We start from the raw sequence: 13,725 nt of genomic DNA, 5'->3' as shown, positions 1-13,725 counted from the left end.
GAGGACATTATGCTGAGTCTAATATCTCAGTCACAAAAGGACAAATACTGCATAGTGCCACTGTTGTAAAACAGGACTGACATCGGGGTTGGAGGGAGACTGAGAAAGATGGGATAAATTATTTATACTGCATTGAAACAGATGAGAGAGTGAACTGCTTAAAAGGTATATATGATTAGGTATTATTGTCATGACAGGAGTCCAGAACAAAGGCTGCATAGTGGAGTGGCCTCGAGGGGAGGGATTGTATAACAATGAAAGAATTATCTTTTACTTTTCAGAGAGAAAAACAAACTGGAGGGGAGGGATGGGCAGGGCGAAAAGTGCAATAATTAAATAAGGGAAATCCAAAAGCTCTGTAAATTTTCATTGAAATTAATAATAAAAAAAATATTTAGTATACCAACGAAGAAGTTAATTTTTTGCTTTTCAAAGAGAGGCGCGAACTGGGAGGAGGGGGGTAAAGAAAAACGTGCAACAAAGAATGAATGAAAATCCAAAATCTCTGTCAATGTTCATGAAAATAAAATTTAAAAAAGAAAGTTGTTCCTGAGTATGCCTAAGAATTTCCCACAAGAAGCCCTCCCTGGCCTGCCAAGTCCCGGCCCTGTGAGCTGGGGTCCCCTGAGCCCCCACCTTAGCAGCCTCGATAGCCGCAGCTGAGGCACTGAAGTCGTGGGCGGGCAGTGTGCTGAGCCACTGGGCCATGGAGCGCTCGCGCCGCTCCGTGTCCACGATGCTGGGGAAGATGTGGCACTCCTTGAAAGCGGCAATGGCGCCCTCCTCGGCCACCCAGTCCAGTGGCTCGTGTAGCCCGTCGCCCCCAAAGCGCTGGTTGTACTTGTCGAAGTGCACGCGCTCCAGCACCAGCCCCAGCCCGGGCGCCTTGGGCACATCCACCTTAGTGGGACCCCAGCTGCGTTCCAGCAGGCTCTCGGGGGCGTGGCCCCGGACGATGGCCACCACCAGGCCCACCATCTTGCGGATCTGGTGCATCATGAAGCTCTGGCCCTTGACGGTGATGATGGCGAACTCCAGACCCTCCCTCACGAAGGGCTGCCCACAATGCATCTCCAGGATGTAGCGCCGCGCACTCGGCTCCTGCGGCCCCTTCTGCGAGGTGAAGTTGTGGAAGTTGTGTGTGCCCCGGAAGCAGGCCAAGAGCCCGTTGACCTGCTGCAGTGTCTCAGGGCTCAGCCGGAAGCTCTCGTCCTGTGGGTCGCGGTCCTTGTGGGCAAAGGCGAAGGTGGGCAGCATATAGCAGTAGGTTCTGGCATCACACCTGTTCTTGGAGTTGAAGCCACCAGTGACGCGCTTCAGGCCTGGGAGAGACCAGGGGAGGGGGCAGGTCAGCAGTTCCGGGGGTGTCAGGAAGAATGCCAAGAGGACACGACCTGGACACCTAAACCCGAGAGGTGCTGCATCTCACGCAAAAACACACACACGACAGGCGTTAAAGTTTAAAAAGGTGATCCAAGTCAGAGGATCAGAGAGGACACACCGCAGGACCCCACGCTGAGAACACGGACCGGAATAGGGGAGGTACTTGGACGTGGCCAGGAGAGCTGAGTGTAGTCAGAGAATCAGAGAGCACATACCCACATGACCCCACACACAGGCAGGGGAGCACCGCAGAGATAGGGGGATGGGGGCATGGATCATGGCAGAAGTGGGGCAGGGGACAGAGCATGACCACATGGAGGGTGGGGACATGGACTGCATGGGGCAGAGGACAAAGCTTTACAATGTGAGGAAATGGGGCATGACCTGTGTAGGGGTTGAGGGTATAGCCCAACGAGGGCGCCTTGGAGGGGTGTGGGCATGGTCTGTGTGGGGCACGGCACAGCTGCAAGAAGGGTGGAGCACAGGCCATGTGGGACAAGGGACAGAGCACGGCCACATGAGGCAGAGGGCAGAGCAGAACCACGTGGGGGCCCAGGAGGATGGTCTGTAGGAGGCAGGGGATGGAGCCAGCCACATGGGGAGCCAGGGACATGGTCTACACGGGGTGTCAGGTAGAGCACAGCCACCTTGGGATTAGACGCACATCCATGTGGGGCAGGGGGCAGAGCATGGCAGGAGGCCTGCAGAGCCTTGGCTGTGCCACCCATGGTGCGGCTCGGCTTACCCAAGATCCGGATGTGAGATGGGAGGTGGCTGTTGATCTTCTCCAAAATGTCATCGATGAGCCACACCTTCAGGGACACCACCTGGCCAGCAGCAGATACCCCCTGCAAGGACACAGGCAGAGGGGACGCATTCAGCTAGGGTTCCCTCTGAGTCATCTGCCAGCAGAAGCCCACTCTGTGGAGTCCATCTCCCCTCAGTGGCCCCACAGGACACAGGGAACTACCCACGGGATTCGCGAGGCTACCAGTCTTCACCTTGGAGTGGCTGGTGGGCTTGAACAGCTGACCTTTCAGTTAGCAGCCCAACACTTAACCCACTGCACCGCCTGGGCCACACTTTGCACCTGGACAGAAACACTGGCAGCCCTGGTGGTGCCAGCAGAGTGAACAAGCAGTGCTGACTGAAAGGCTGGAGGTTCAAGGCCACCCAGAGGTGCCTCAGAACAAAGACCTAGTGATCCATTTGTGAAAAGTTGGCCACTAAGAAGGCCAAGATGCCTGGCTCTACTTGGACGCAGGCGGCATCCCCATGAGCTGGGGGTAAGGTGAGGGCTCCTGGTAGTGAGAAGACTTCACCTTGGCAGGTAGGAATGCTGCTTCTAGAAACACACGTGAAGTGAGTGCAGTGTGAGAACCAGGCTCCCTGTGCAGGGGGTGAGCACAGCACATGCTGTGAGAAAAAGTGCCAAGAGGGGTCACAGCCAACAAGCTCAGTGGGAATGAGAGGGCCAGGGAAACCCACCCCCACTGTCACGGGACTCAGAAAGGTGCAACTCAGGTGACAGAGCTAAAAACCACTGGAGGAAGCTCAGTGTCAGAGCTGTGGCCAGTAGGAGGCAGGCCAGGGCGGTAATAAACAGCCCGGTAAGCACAGCCAGTGCACAGCCAGGAAGCATGGCTACTGTCTGCACATCAGATAATCCTCCCCAGAGCGGCATTTAAAGGAGCCCTGATGGTACAACCTGCAGAGGTTTTCAAGAGAAAAAGATGAGGTAGCCTGCACCCAGAAAGACATATAGCTGCGGACACCCCGTGGGCAGCTCTACTTGGTCCCTCAGGATCACTGAGTTGGACCCGTATCACTGGCAATCAATTTGGTTTTCAGATTTTAAAGGGTTCCCAGGGTGGTGACGTTTAGGAATGATGCGATATGGACAGTACATGAGGGTGCTGTGGTGACTGCCCGAGCCACCAGAGCACACTGCATGCTGACATCTGTGGAACACGCATGTTTCTTGTGTTGCACTGAGGATATATAAGTGTTCTGGAAGTAGGAACAGAGACTCTGGCATGACACATGCCTGAGGGCACCTCGGATGTAGCTGCAGATGACCAACCATGACTGTGCAAGGACAAGGGAGGACAGACTGCACACAGTGCCCACGAGTTCCAGCTGTCCAGGTCTGTAGGCAGTGCCCTCTGAGTCACAAGCCATCTCTGCCCACCACAGTCACAGACCTAAGGTCCTACTCAGACTCACAGGTCCTACAAACGTGACATCTGACAGTTCTCCCCAGATCTCTGGCCCAGGGTCAGGCTTGGGAGGGGCAGGGAGGAGTCCTGGCATATTCCTTCTCACACTCATCTGTCTGCCTGGCCCCTCACCCCTAGACCTCAGGTCTGGTCCAGGAGCTCCATCTGGAACAAATAGACCTTCCAGCACCAAGCTACAAGCCACTATGGCCACCAGCATGAGATCGGCACACAGAAGCTAGAGCGTGGCTGTTAAGATACAAGACGGCCATAGGGGAGCTCTGGTGGGCTAGTGGCAAGGAGCTGCAACTACAATCCCAGAGGTGCACGGTTTGAATCCACCAGATGCTCTGCCGGGAAAGGAGGGACAATTTCCTCCTGTACCAGTCAGATCTGATTTGACGGTACACTCACATAAAAATAATAAAAAAAAAAAAAGATACAATACGGCCACAAACTCAACACAGAAAAAAGATGACCATAGTTTAGTGACGACTTCTTACATCAATCACACATCTAACGGGGGATCTTTAGACACAGTCAATTAAGCAAACAGGCTATTGAAAGTAAGGTGGTCAGCTTCCTTTCCCCACTGAATGTAGCTGCCAGGAAACTCACATCATGAGGTCAGCTGGCACAGCCTTCCATGAGCACACAGTGTCAGGATGGTGGGGATATCTATCATCAGGCAAGGAGGCAGGAGGGCCTATGGAGCCCATCTGTCCACAGAGAGCAATGGGGTCATGGAGGGAGAGAGCTGCAGTACCTTGTCTGTCCGTGCACACCGCTGAAAGGACATCTTCTTCATGTCCTCGCCATGGCTCTCGGGGATGCAGCCTGACCGCACGAGGGCGGACACCAGGTCGTCCTCGATCGTCCTGAACTGCGAGGATCCAACATTCCTCTGAAAGAAAGTGACTCGTCAGCTCTCAGTCCTTCACAGGTCTACACAACCACCCTGACCACTCATGTCAGAGCATGAGAAGCGGCCAGTGCGCATGCTCTAACCTTAGACCACTGCGGCCTGAGGCTGAGTGATGGCACCTGACAGCCTGTCCACAGACCAACTTGGAGGCCTGAGAGCAGCGTTGAGTGTTCACATCAGCCACACCAGGCAGGACCCCACCCCCATACCCCGGTCGTCTCACCAAGGACGCACAGGGAGAACTGAGAGCTGACTATAGAAAGGTAAACGCTGTCCACTTGAGAGGCCTGGGCACCAAGACCTTTAAGACAAGGACCAAATGAGGGTAGTCCCAGTGCCGGCAAGAAGTGAAGGGGTCCTGCTGCCACAGGCCCCACTCCCTTGGGTTCTGACACCCAGCTCAGTTGTCATGGAAACAAGAATCACCACTGGCTCCTTTCCTGACCTTCCTGAGTGTCACCGGGGACTGAGTCACCCAGCACACCTTGGGCCTCAAAGTGGGAAGCATGGTGAGCTCACGGCTCACCCAGAGGTACCTCAGAAGAAAGATCTGGCAACCTAATTCTGGAAAAAACAGAGCAGCTGACAGCTGCACGGAGCACAGTTCTACTGTGAAAGGTTGTGCGAACCCCAGTAATGAGCACTGGCACTAATTCTGCCCAGTTTACAGTGAAAAGATGGGTCCGGGTGGCTCAGTAGTTAAGCGAAAAGTCAGCAGTTAAAGCCACTGGCTGCTCTGAGAGAGATGAGACAGTCTGCTCACACGGAGCTCCAGCCTCGGGCACTGCGTGAGACGGTTCTATTCTGTCCTCCAGGGTTGCCATGACCCAGAACTGACTCCACAGCTGTGAGCTTGGTCTCTCAGTGGGTAAAGCCCTTAGCTGCTAACCAAAAGGCGGGCAGTTTGAACCCACTGCCAGCTGCTCTGACAGACGGATGTGACAGTGTGTCTCCTGAAGAGTCCAGCTGTGGCAATGCTTTAGGACAGGTCCACCCTGTCCGACAAGGTTCTGAGTCAGAATGGACTTGATGATGGGGTGTTTGGGTTTGCTGTTAAAGACGAGGAGAGGAAGGTGCAGAGACTTAGCCACCTGCTGAGGGCACTGCGTGGCTGGAGTGACAGGGCTTGGCAAGACGGCCTGCCCAGGGCTGTCCTGTGTGAAGCACTGCCCGCCCCCGCCCACTTTGCCTGCTGACCTGCATGCCATGGTAGCCCTTGCCGGAGTAAGCGAGCAGCAGCACCACCTTCCGCTTGGGCAGCTTTTTGCTTGGCTCCTCGTCCTCATTGCTCTTGAGCTTCTTTGCCTGAGGCGCTGTCTCTTCCCACACTCTAGCTCTGCGCTGCAGGCTCCGGGCCTTCTTGTCCTGCTCCGCCTGGGTCCCCATGGGAGCAGTGGCCTCCACGTTCTGGGACATGGAGTCTAAGCTGCAGGGACACAATGCAGAGTGTGAGCAAAGCCAAGTGGCACCCCCCCCCCCCCAGGGCGGACCAGCTGAACGGGAATGCCTCCCAACCCCTGCACCATGGTCAGCCGCCCTGCAGCAGTACGGGCCCCTGCTCGCCGCCTGAGAAGCGGGAGCACCCGCAAGACTTTACTCTCACAGCTATCAGAGAACTAGGAGGGGGCTGGCGTGCGAGCGAGAGGCTGGGCAGGGCGCCCCGCATGCAGCACGCGCGCGATGGGGTCCCCAAGTGCGGGCATCGATACCAGAAGCGGCGCAGTCCGAGGTGTGGGCTCTGGGTTCCGCAGGCTCTCCACAGGGCCGCGGCCACCACCCGCAGTCTGGGGATGCCCATGTACGGGCGAGGGAGCACTCGGGGTGCGTCTGACCCCTAACCTCTCTGCGCCTTCACGAACTCTGTCCTTCTTGCCACCAGCTGAGGTCCCTCCCTCTTCGCTTGTCAGAGCGCTCCCACGGCCCCAGGTTAACCTATGACGGCCTCCTGACCCCGTGGTTGACCTCCGACCTCACAGCCCTGCCTCCTCCTCCTCTCTCCACCCTCGCCCATTCCCTTCACGGGTCGGCTTTCTCGAGGAAGTGGGGTCACCCATGAAACCGGGTCGGGACAAGCGGGACGCGCCCTCTCTCGTCCCCACTCACGGAGCCGCAGCCTGAGCTGAAGCCGGACCACGTGGGCAAAGGAGGAAGTGCGGCGGAAAGTGGATGGCGGCCTAACTGGGACAAAGCTCCTCTGGGCGGAGAGTAGGCGGGCCCGACTCTCCGCCAACCGCAGGCGGCACAGGGGTCTTGTGAGCGTAAGGGGCTGGGCGGTACTAGGGCGGGGCCGCCAGCAAGGGTGGGCGGGGCTTCGCCCTCCGCTGCCTGTAGGCAACAGCGCGAGGTCCTATGAACGCGGAGGGAAGGGCGGTGCTTAGAGGCGCCCACGCCTCCGCATGTCTCTGGGGGCGTGACCTGGGCGTGGCTTCACTGACATTGTGTCTCAGGCGTGGTTTGTTGGGGGGCCGGGCCTCCTCACCCCACAGATTAGGCACCGCGTCTAGGGACGTAGGAGAGAAGTGGGCGGGGACTCCGCCGCACTCCGAGGCCCAGCGAGTGGGGCAGTGTCTCGGGGTGTGGCCAGGTCGGCCGCGCGTGGCTTATACAGGATGGGGCGTGGCTCTCCGCTGCTGGCCTTTGCAGGATTCTAGGGGCCAGTGCCTGGCCCGGCTCCCCATGGCAACGTCTGAGATAGTGAATGCAGCCAGGCACAGAATTCTGAGACAATCCCAACAGTTGGTAGTGCTGTTCCCAGGTTAGATCGTCCTGCCCTGAACCAGCGAGAATGTGTGTGTCTGTCCTCCTGCCTCTCCTGCCTTCTTTACAGACTCCTGCTTTGGAGTTCATCTCCCACATCTAGATCCTTCCTGAATTTCATCGGCAAAGCCTCTTTTTCTGTGTGGGATAATGTGTTCACAGGTTCCAGGAAATAGGCCGTGGCCATGTCTTTAAAAACCAAAGGTCTCAGAGTTTTTGGTAGACGTGGCGTGTTTAGCATCTAAACCAAAGGCCACTTTCTGGAAGTTCCAATCCACCGGCAGTTCCGCAGCCCCCAAGGGCCATTTATTTAGCTGCCCACAAACTAGAATCTAGTGAGGGGTTTAACTTTGTTGTCAAGGAAGGGCATTCCTGGCAGAGGGAAGGGCCAGTGCAAAGGCCTTTAGGCAGAAGGGTTGCACAGGCAGGCACCAAGGCAATAGCCCACCTAAGTCTGCAGTGAAATCCCAAAAGGACAGAAGACAGCAAGAGGCAATAGCAGAAGTGAGCTCTGGAGTCCTGGAGCCAGCTCTTGTGGACCTCAAGGGCCTGGGCATTACGGTGCCCTTACAGCTGTATCCCTTTCATTCATGTCAAGCCAAACTCACTGAGGCCAAGTCAGTTCCAGCTCATAGCAGCCCTCTACTGGGTTTCCAAGGAGGTCCACTGTTATCCCTCGGAACCCCTGCTGCACTTGAACCACTAGACCTGTGGCTTTTGGCCAGCAGCACAACACGCTATGAGCTACGTTACCTTAACTCTTTGGGCTCTACAGTGTACTCAGTCAGAACTAGCTTGTGACAGACTCTGCAGCAGGGCTTCAGGCTGTTAACTGTTACGGGAGGACGTTACCCGTTCTTTCCTCCTGCGGAGCCACTGGTGGACTCACCTTGGGGTTAGCAGCACAGCTAGCTAACTCACCAGAGCTCCTGGACTGGAGGGGCTTTTGGGGAAATGATGAGGATTTTGTAACGTACACTAAGTGCTTCTTGAGTTGGTTTCAATTCATAGCAACCCTATGTGTGCCAAACTACCCATTCCTGCCCATCCTAACAACTGCTGCGGTTTGGGCCACTGGTTGCATTTTTGGTGCTTTGCAGTCCATGCTGCTCCTCTTTCTACATCAGATCAACGTTTCGCTGCTCTTCACAGTCTACTTCTAGGCCCTTCCTCATACTGTGCCTTAATCTCTAAGTTCTACTAAGAACTGCCCACCATGACTGAGTCTGCTGGGACTAGAAGTACCAGACACATCACTTACCAGCATCCCAACACACAAGCCACCTGGAACGACAAACCGACAGATGTGTGGTGGATAAAAACATGTCCGTTTTTAAAAATGGCATCCTACAAGGCAACCATCAAAAGATCCTCTGCCATTCAATTCTATTCTGATGCATAGGGATCCTAATAGGCTAGCACGGAACTGGCCAAAAATGTCCAACACTATAATCTTTATAAGCCCAGACTGACACCTTTCTCCCATGGACTGGCTAGCAGGATGGAAACACCAATCTTTTATTAGCAGCCAAGTGCTCTTTATCAGCAAAGTACACCCAATTTTTTAAAAAAAGCTGGCAGAGGATCTCAATAGACATTTCTCCAAGAATCTACAAATGGCCAAAAGCCAAGCACCTGAACCTATGCTCAAAGAGATACCAGCCACTCAGATGGTCAACACCAAAGCAAACCCAGAGGAAAACAATGCTGGTGGGCATCTCGAGAAACTGGATCACAATTGGACAACCTGGCATTGCTGAAGTGAACGTGTGCAGACACTCTGGGAAGTGACAGTTCCAGCATGGCCCAGCTGTTCCACTGCAGACACAGGGGAGGTGAAAGCTGAGTCCTCGGCAGCCCACCCCAAGCCCCGTCTGCCCTCAGCTCAATGCGGGCCTCTCTCCTGGAACAGGGCATGGGTAGCAGGGACACAGGGGTTCGACAGGCCTCAGGTCTCAGCACTTTAGGAGTAAAGTCACCCCGCTTTCCCAGGCCCCACGCTGCTGGAGGGTCACAGGGGAAGAGACCAACACCAGTTCAACAATTCCAAAGGTTTATTTCCATAAATGGGTGTAACACAATTTAAAGCAAAAGGGGAGAAAACCCACACAAATCCTGTTCGACAGACCAGGACCCAAGAGCACTCCCAGCGGTGGTAAATACGCTGTTTCAGAAGCTCTTGTCTGTAAACACACCCCACGCAGCCGGCAATCATGGGTGAGGGCAGACCTGGCCGAGCGCTCCTTCCAGTCCAAGCGCAGGGCACCGTTTCAAGTATTGGAAAGAAAAATATCTGATATATATATATGTATATATATATATATATATATATATATATATATATATATATACATATATATATATATATATATATATATATATATATATATATACACACACACACACATATACTTTTGTTTGTACCCCAGGTACCTCTGCCCCATGGCTGGGCACACTACAGACGACTCAGGACAATTCAGATGATCTGGATCAAGGAGGCCAAGGGGTCCTGGATGCCGGAAGGTGGGCCTTGCCCGAGCCAAGATCCCTGGCCCCAGAGGGAGGTCCAGCCACCGGGGCACAAACACAGTCTGTCAGTGATTGAGGCCGAGGGCTCACGCACACATACACAACCTCCACTGCCCCCATGGTCTGAGGGCGAGCTTGGGCCAAGAAGGACTGCTGGGTAGGAGGAAATTCAGACATACCTCACATCGGAGGGCCAAGAACCAGGGCCCCTTGTCCTGTCCTGCCCCCACCTTCCCCAAGCACTCCTGAACACCAACACATTTTCTTAAAAAAAATAAGATAGAAACAACAAAGCGGCTGCAGGAAAACAAAACCTGCTTTAGACTCAATGTGAGGGGCTGCCCATCCTGGGCAGTAAAAGCTGTGTCTGTATGTTAACTGTCCTCACACAACACAGAGTGACATGACTGCGTCCTTCCTCTGGGAAGAAAGGGTTCGTGTTGGCAGCCGGACACGCGCACACACACACACTATTTATATATGTACGTATTTATATGGCTATATACACACCCCTGTAGTGCAACACCAGGAACAAAGGCCACGCCCCCGCGGCCCCTGTTGAACCCAGCTTCTACCTGCATAAAGTGCTTGTGAATTACATAGCTGGTGGGTGGGCTCAGGTCCCAGGAGTGGCACCAGGGCAGCTTGCTGGAGCCCAGGACAGCACCTTTGGCTTCCAGTGGGCTGTACAGTCAGCATGGCCTCGCTGGACCCTGCCCGACAGTGGACAGGCCTGCCCAGGATTTCTGCACTGCCCTGTATCCTCTCATCAGAGGGGGCAGCCAGAATGCAGGCTCGGAGGGGCTGCTTCTACCCATTGGGCACAGTTCTTAGCTGTGAGCTCTGAAGTTTCTGGACAGACCACCTGGCAGGGGAAGGTCTGCGTTGCCCTTCCTGGTGCCCTGTGGTCACTGCCAGGCAGGAGCCAGCAGCAGCAGCCCTCAGTGGAGAAAGGGGCAGGTGGACCTGTGTGTGTCCAGTCCCTCTACCCGGTCCTGTGGAGTCAAGGCCCACAGGCTCATCCAGACCAGTCCAGCCGGTGTCCACCCATCAGCGCCTCACACAGAAGCCAGTCAGGAGGGCTGAGAGTCTCCGCTCGATGCACAGCTTACCTGCAGGGGAGAGGAGTGTCAGGGCAGGGGGCAGGGACAAGAATGGGGCCGTGCCCACCGGCCCAGTGCACTCACACTTGGCAATGTTTTCCACGTCCGTCTGGTCTGTGAGGATCTGCTGCAGCCCCTCCATGAGCAGCAGGGCCTTGTGGTAGCGCTGCACACAGTCCTCCCGGTGGTGGAACATCTCATCCAGCGCTGCTGACTGCACCTACAGGGAGGGGTCTGCTCAGCCCGAACCCCGATGCCCGGCTCCCCTTCCTGCCCAGACCCCAACCCAGCTGGCCCGTACCATCTGCACAGCATAGCTGAAGATGAGCTTCTCTGCCGTGATGCTGTGCACACGGTCCATGAGCCGCTGCTTGTCCACGAAGAACCTCTGCAGCCGCAGGCTCAGGCTCTGGCAGGACAGCACGCTCGACTTGTACAGCTCGTTCAGCTTGCGGACCACTGCAGACAGGACAGCCCTCAATCATGGCAGGACAACGGCAGGGCGCCATGGCACTGCCCCCCACCGCAGCGAGCCACCCCGAAGCCAGTTGGCACACAGCACCCTCCTCCCGCCCACCCTGGGAGCAGAGGGCAGAGCAAAGTGCGAGGCACTGTTCAACCTTTGGGAGGCCCAGACCCACAAGCTCAGGGTTAGGCCAAGGTAGGAGGACCTTCTGTCAGCAGGGCAGTCAATGAGGTCACGAAGCCTAGTCCCTGGCTCACTGGACCCAAAACATGTTCCTGCACAGTTAGTGGCCTCCCGACACACTTCTGCTCACCCTCCCCAGAAGCCCAGCCTCAGGCCACAGCACATCTCGTGAAGTGTCCTTGAGCGTGTGCCTGTTCCAGTGGAGACCCATGCAGTGTGCAACCATCTCGCCACCACTCACCCTGCTTCACGGTGGACGACAGGCAGAGCTTGCCTGCCCGGATCTGCTCAATGGCCGTCTGCAGTCCCGCAGACAATAGCTCGGCCACCTTGAGGTACAGCACCAGCTGCTCTGCAAAGCTGGGGGTGGTGGCGTGTTAGAGAGCCCTCATGATGCTCCCCACATTCCCCAAGGTCCCCACCCCATCCCAGCCCGAGAATAGATCCCCCCTTAGGTACGGCACTAGCTGCTCTGCAAGGCTGGGAGAGGGGCATATCAAGAAGGGCGCCTCATCACCCCGTCCAGAGCCGGGCTCCCATCGCTGCCCCTGTACCCCCGTCCCGTAGTCAGTGCACCTCCACTCGCGGCTCAGCTGGCTGATCTGGTCAGCTACCAGGCTCTCCTGCAGTTGGTACTCGGGGCCAACGGCCACTTCCCCAGCGCTGCCCTTCAGGGCAGCGATCTCCAACACATGCTGGACGAAGGCCAGCGTGAAGCGTAGCCCATGCAGCGTCTCTGTGTGCTCTTGCTGGGGACATGGACAGGCGCAGAGAATCAGGACCCTACCATGCTCTACCAGAGTCCCTTCCCCTGTCACAAGCCTCCCCGCCTTCCCATCCCGTGCCAGCACTCGCCTCCATGAGGGTCTCCTCAGGCAGGTCAGGGGCCTCAAAGGTCACAACTCCTTCCAGGTTTGCAGCAATGGGGTCAGCAAAGCTACAGCAGTGTCCTGGGATGGGGGGTTCAGTGGCGGTACCCTCATTACAGGCCCCGGGCAGGAGATGGCGGCCAGAGGAGGACCCGGCTGAGCTGAGGGAACCTGAAGAACCCACTGTGGGAAATGCCACCATTTGGGGACCTGAGGAGCCCACTGTGGAAGACGCCAGTGTGACAAGCCCATGGTATGACATCCCCACGTGGAGACCTAAGCAGCCCACTATGAATGGTCCCACAAGGGAAGCTGAGGAGCCCATGTGGGAGGTGCTACCATTAGGGGTGCACAGAACAGGTTAGAGCTCAGATGGCCTCCTACCCGCCAGCCCTCTTCATCCGACAGGGCCCAATCAGCCCTGACACGAAGGCAGGAGAGTGGAGGAGCGAACAAGTGGACATGAGACCCAGCACCCTCCTGATGCCCACCACAGAGGCCTCACCTGAGAACATGCGTGTACGATGGCCCTGAGGTGGCGTGGTCCCACTTGGGGGGGAGCCCACGGTGAACACCACAGGGGAGGGGCTGCTGGCGCCCCCAGCACGGGCCCCGGGGTGTAGGTTTCCTCCAAAGCCAGTGGAGGGAGCTGGAAGACAAGAGTGGCCGAGGTCACTGGGCCCCCATGCCAGTACCAGGAGCCCCAGTGGTCCTGAGCACCTACCTATCTCCATGGGCTTCTCCTGCAAGCTGTCGGTGCTGCCCGAGTCTGGGGCCTGTGTGCCGAAGGCTGCCTTCAGGAGCAGGTCGGTGAGGCGGCCGGTGCTCAGGGACCTTTGGAGTAGAATGCAGGGACCTGAAGGGCTAGACCAGAGCTGATGCTCTCACCTGCACGACCCACACAGCCATCCAATGCCTAGAAGCAGGTACCTTGGCGGCTACCTCATCACATGCCTGCCCCCACTCCCTTATTCTTCTACTCACCTGCCGAAAGGGCCCTTGGCCTCCTCAGGCGGCCGCAGCCCAGAGCCCAGCGGCTGTGCCTGGAAGGGCCCGCCCTCCGTCAGGTCGGGGAGCGTGAGGTTCCGAGGGGGTGCCACCACCACACCCTGGCGGGCCAAGAGGGCTAACAGGTTCTGGGAGCTGGGTGTCTTGGGGAAGTCAAAGGATGGGCCGGCCTGAAGGAAAAGATGGGGTGACAGTTACATCACAGCTCCCGACTCAGAGCCCAACAGTTGCCACAGTGAATTAAGACCCTGCACAAGAGCTGGAGGATGGCTTAAAGAGCTGG

At 56.6% G+C, this 13,725-nt stretch overlaps 2 protein-coding genes across 2 annotated transcripts in view; both read right to left on the bottom strand.

Moving 5' to 3' along the window:
- Positions 1-5,943, bottom strand: part of PUS1 (pseudouridylate synthase 1) — a 6,717-nt gene extending 774 nt beyond the window's left edge. The window contains exons 1-4 of the mRNA XM_006900999.1: positions 5,725-5,943; positions 4,369-4,506; positions 2,129-2,231; positions 637-1,322 (exon numbers count right to left, since the gene is read on the bottom strand). Coding sequence (XP_006901061.1) covers positions 637-1,322; positions 2,129-2,231; positions 4,369-4,506; positions 5,725-5,943 — 1,146 coding nt within the window. The remainder of the gene's footprint in view (positions 1-636; positions 1,323-2,128; positions 2,232-4,368; positions 4,507-5,724) is intronic.
- A 511-nt stretch (positions 5,944-6,454) lies between these two features.
- The window catches only part of ULK1 (unc-51 like autophagy activating kinase 1), a 20,959-nt gene continuing 13,688 nt past the window's right edge, over positions 6,455-13,725 (bottom strand). Inside the window, exons 20-29 of the mRNA XM_006900998.1 lie at positions 13,419-13,612; positions 13,159-13,268; positions 12,940-13,083; positions 12,421-12,617; positions 12,142-12,314; positions 11,807-11,925; positions 11,218-11,375; positions 11,001-11,136; positions 10,876-10,925; positions 6,455-6,874 (exon numbers count right to left, since the gene is read on the bottom strand). Coding sequence (XP_006901060.1) covers positions 6,455-6,874; positions 10,876-10,925; positions 11,001-11,136; positions 11,218-11,375; positions 11,807-11,925; positions 12,142-12,314; positions 12,421-12,617; positions 12,940-13,083; positions 13,159-13,268; positions 13,419-13,612 — 1,701 coding nt within the window. The remainder of the gene's footprint in view (positions 6,875-10,875; positions 10,926-11,000; positions 11,137-11,217; positions 11,376-11,806; positions 11,926-12,141; positions 12,315-12,420; positions 12,618-12,939; positions 13,084-13,158; positions 13,269-13,418; positions 13,613-13,725) is intronic.

This window comes from Elephantulus edwardii, unplaced genomic scaffold (genome assembly GCF_000299155.1).
Source record: "Elephantulus edwardii isolate Elephantulus edwardi_28Jun2011 unplaced genomic scaffold, EleEdw1.0 scaffold00304, whole genome shotgun sequence".
NCBI lineage: Eukaryota > Metazoa > Chordata > Mammalia > Macroscelidea > Macroscelididae > Elephantulus > Elephantulus edwardii.
This window is presented reverse-complemented; position numbering and strand designations above follow the sequence as displayed.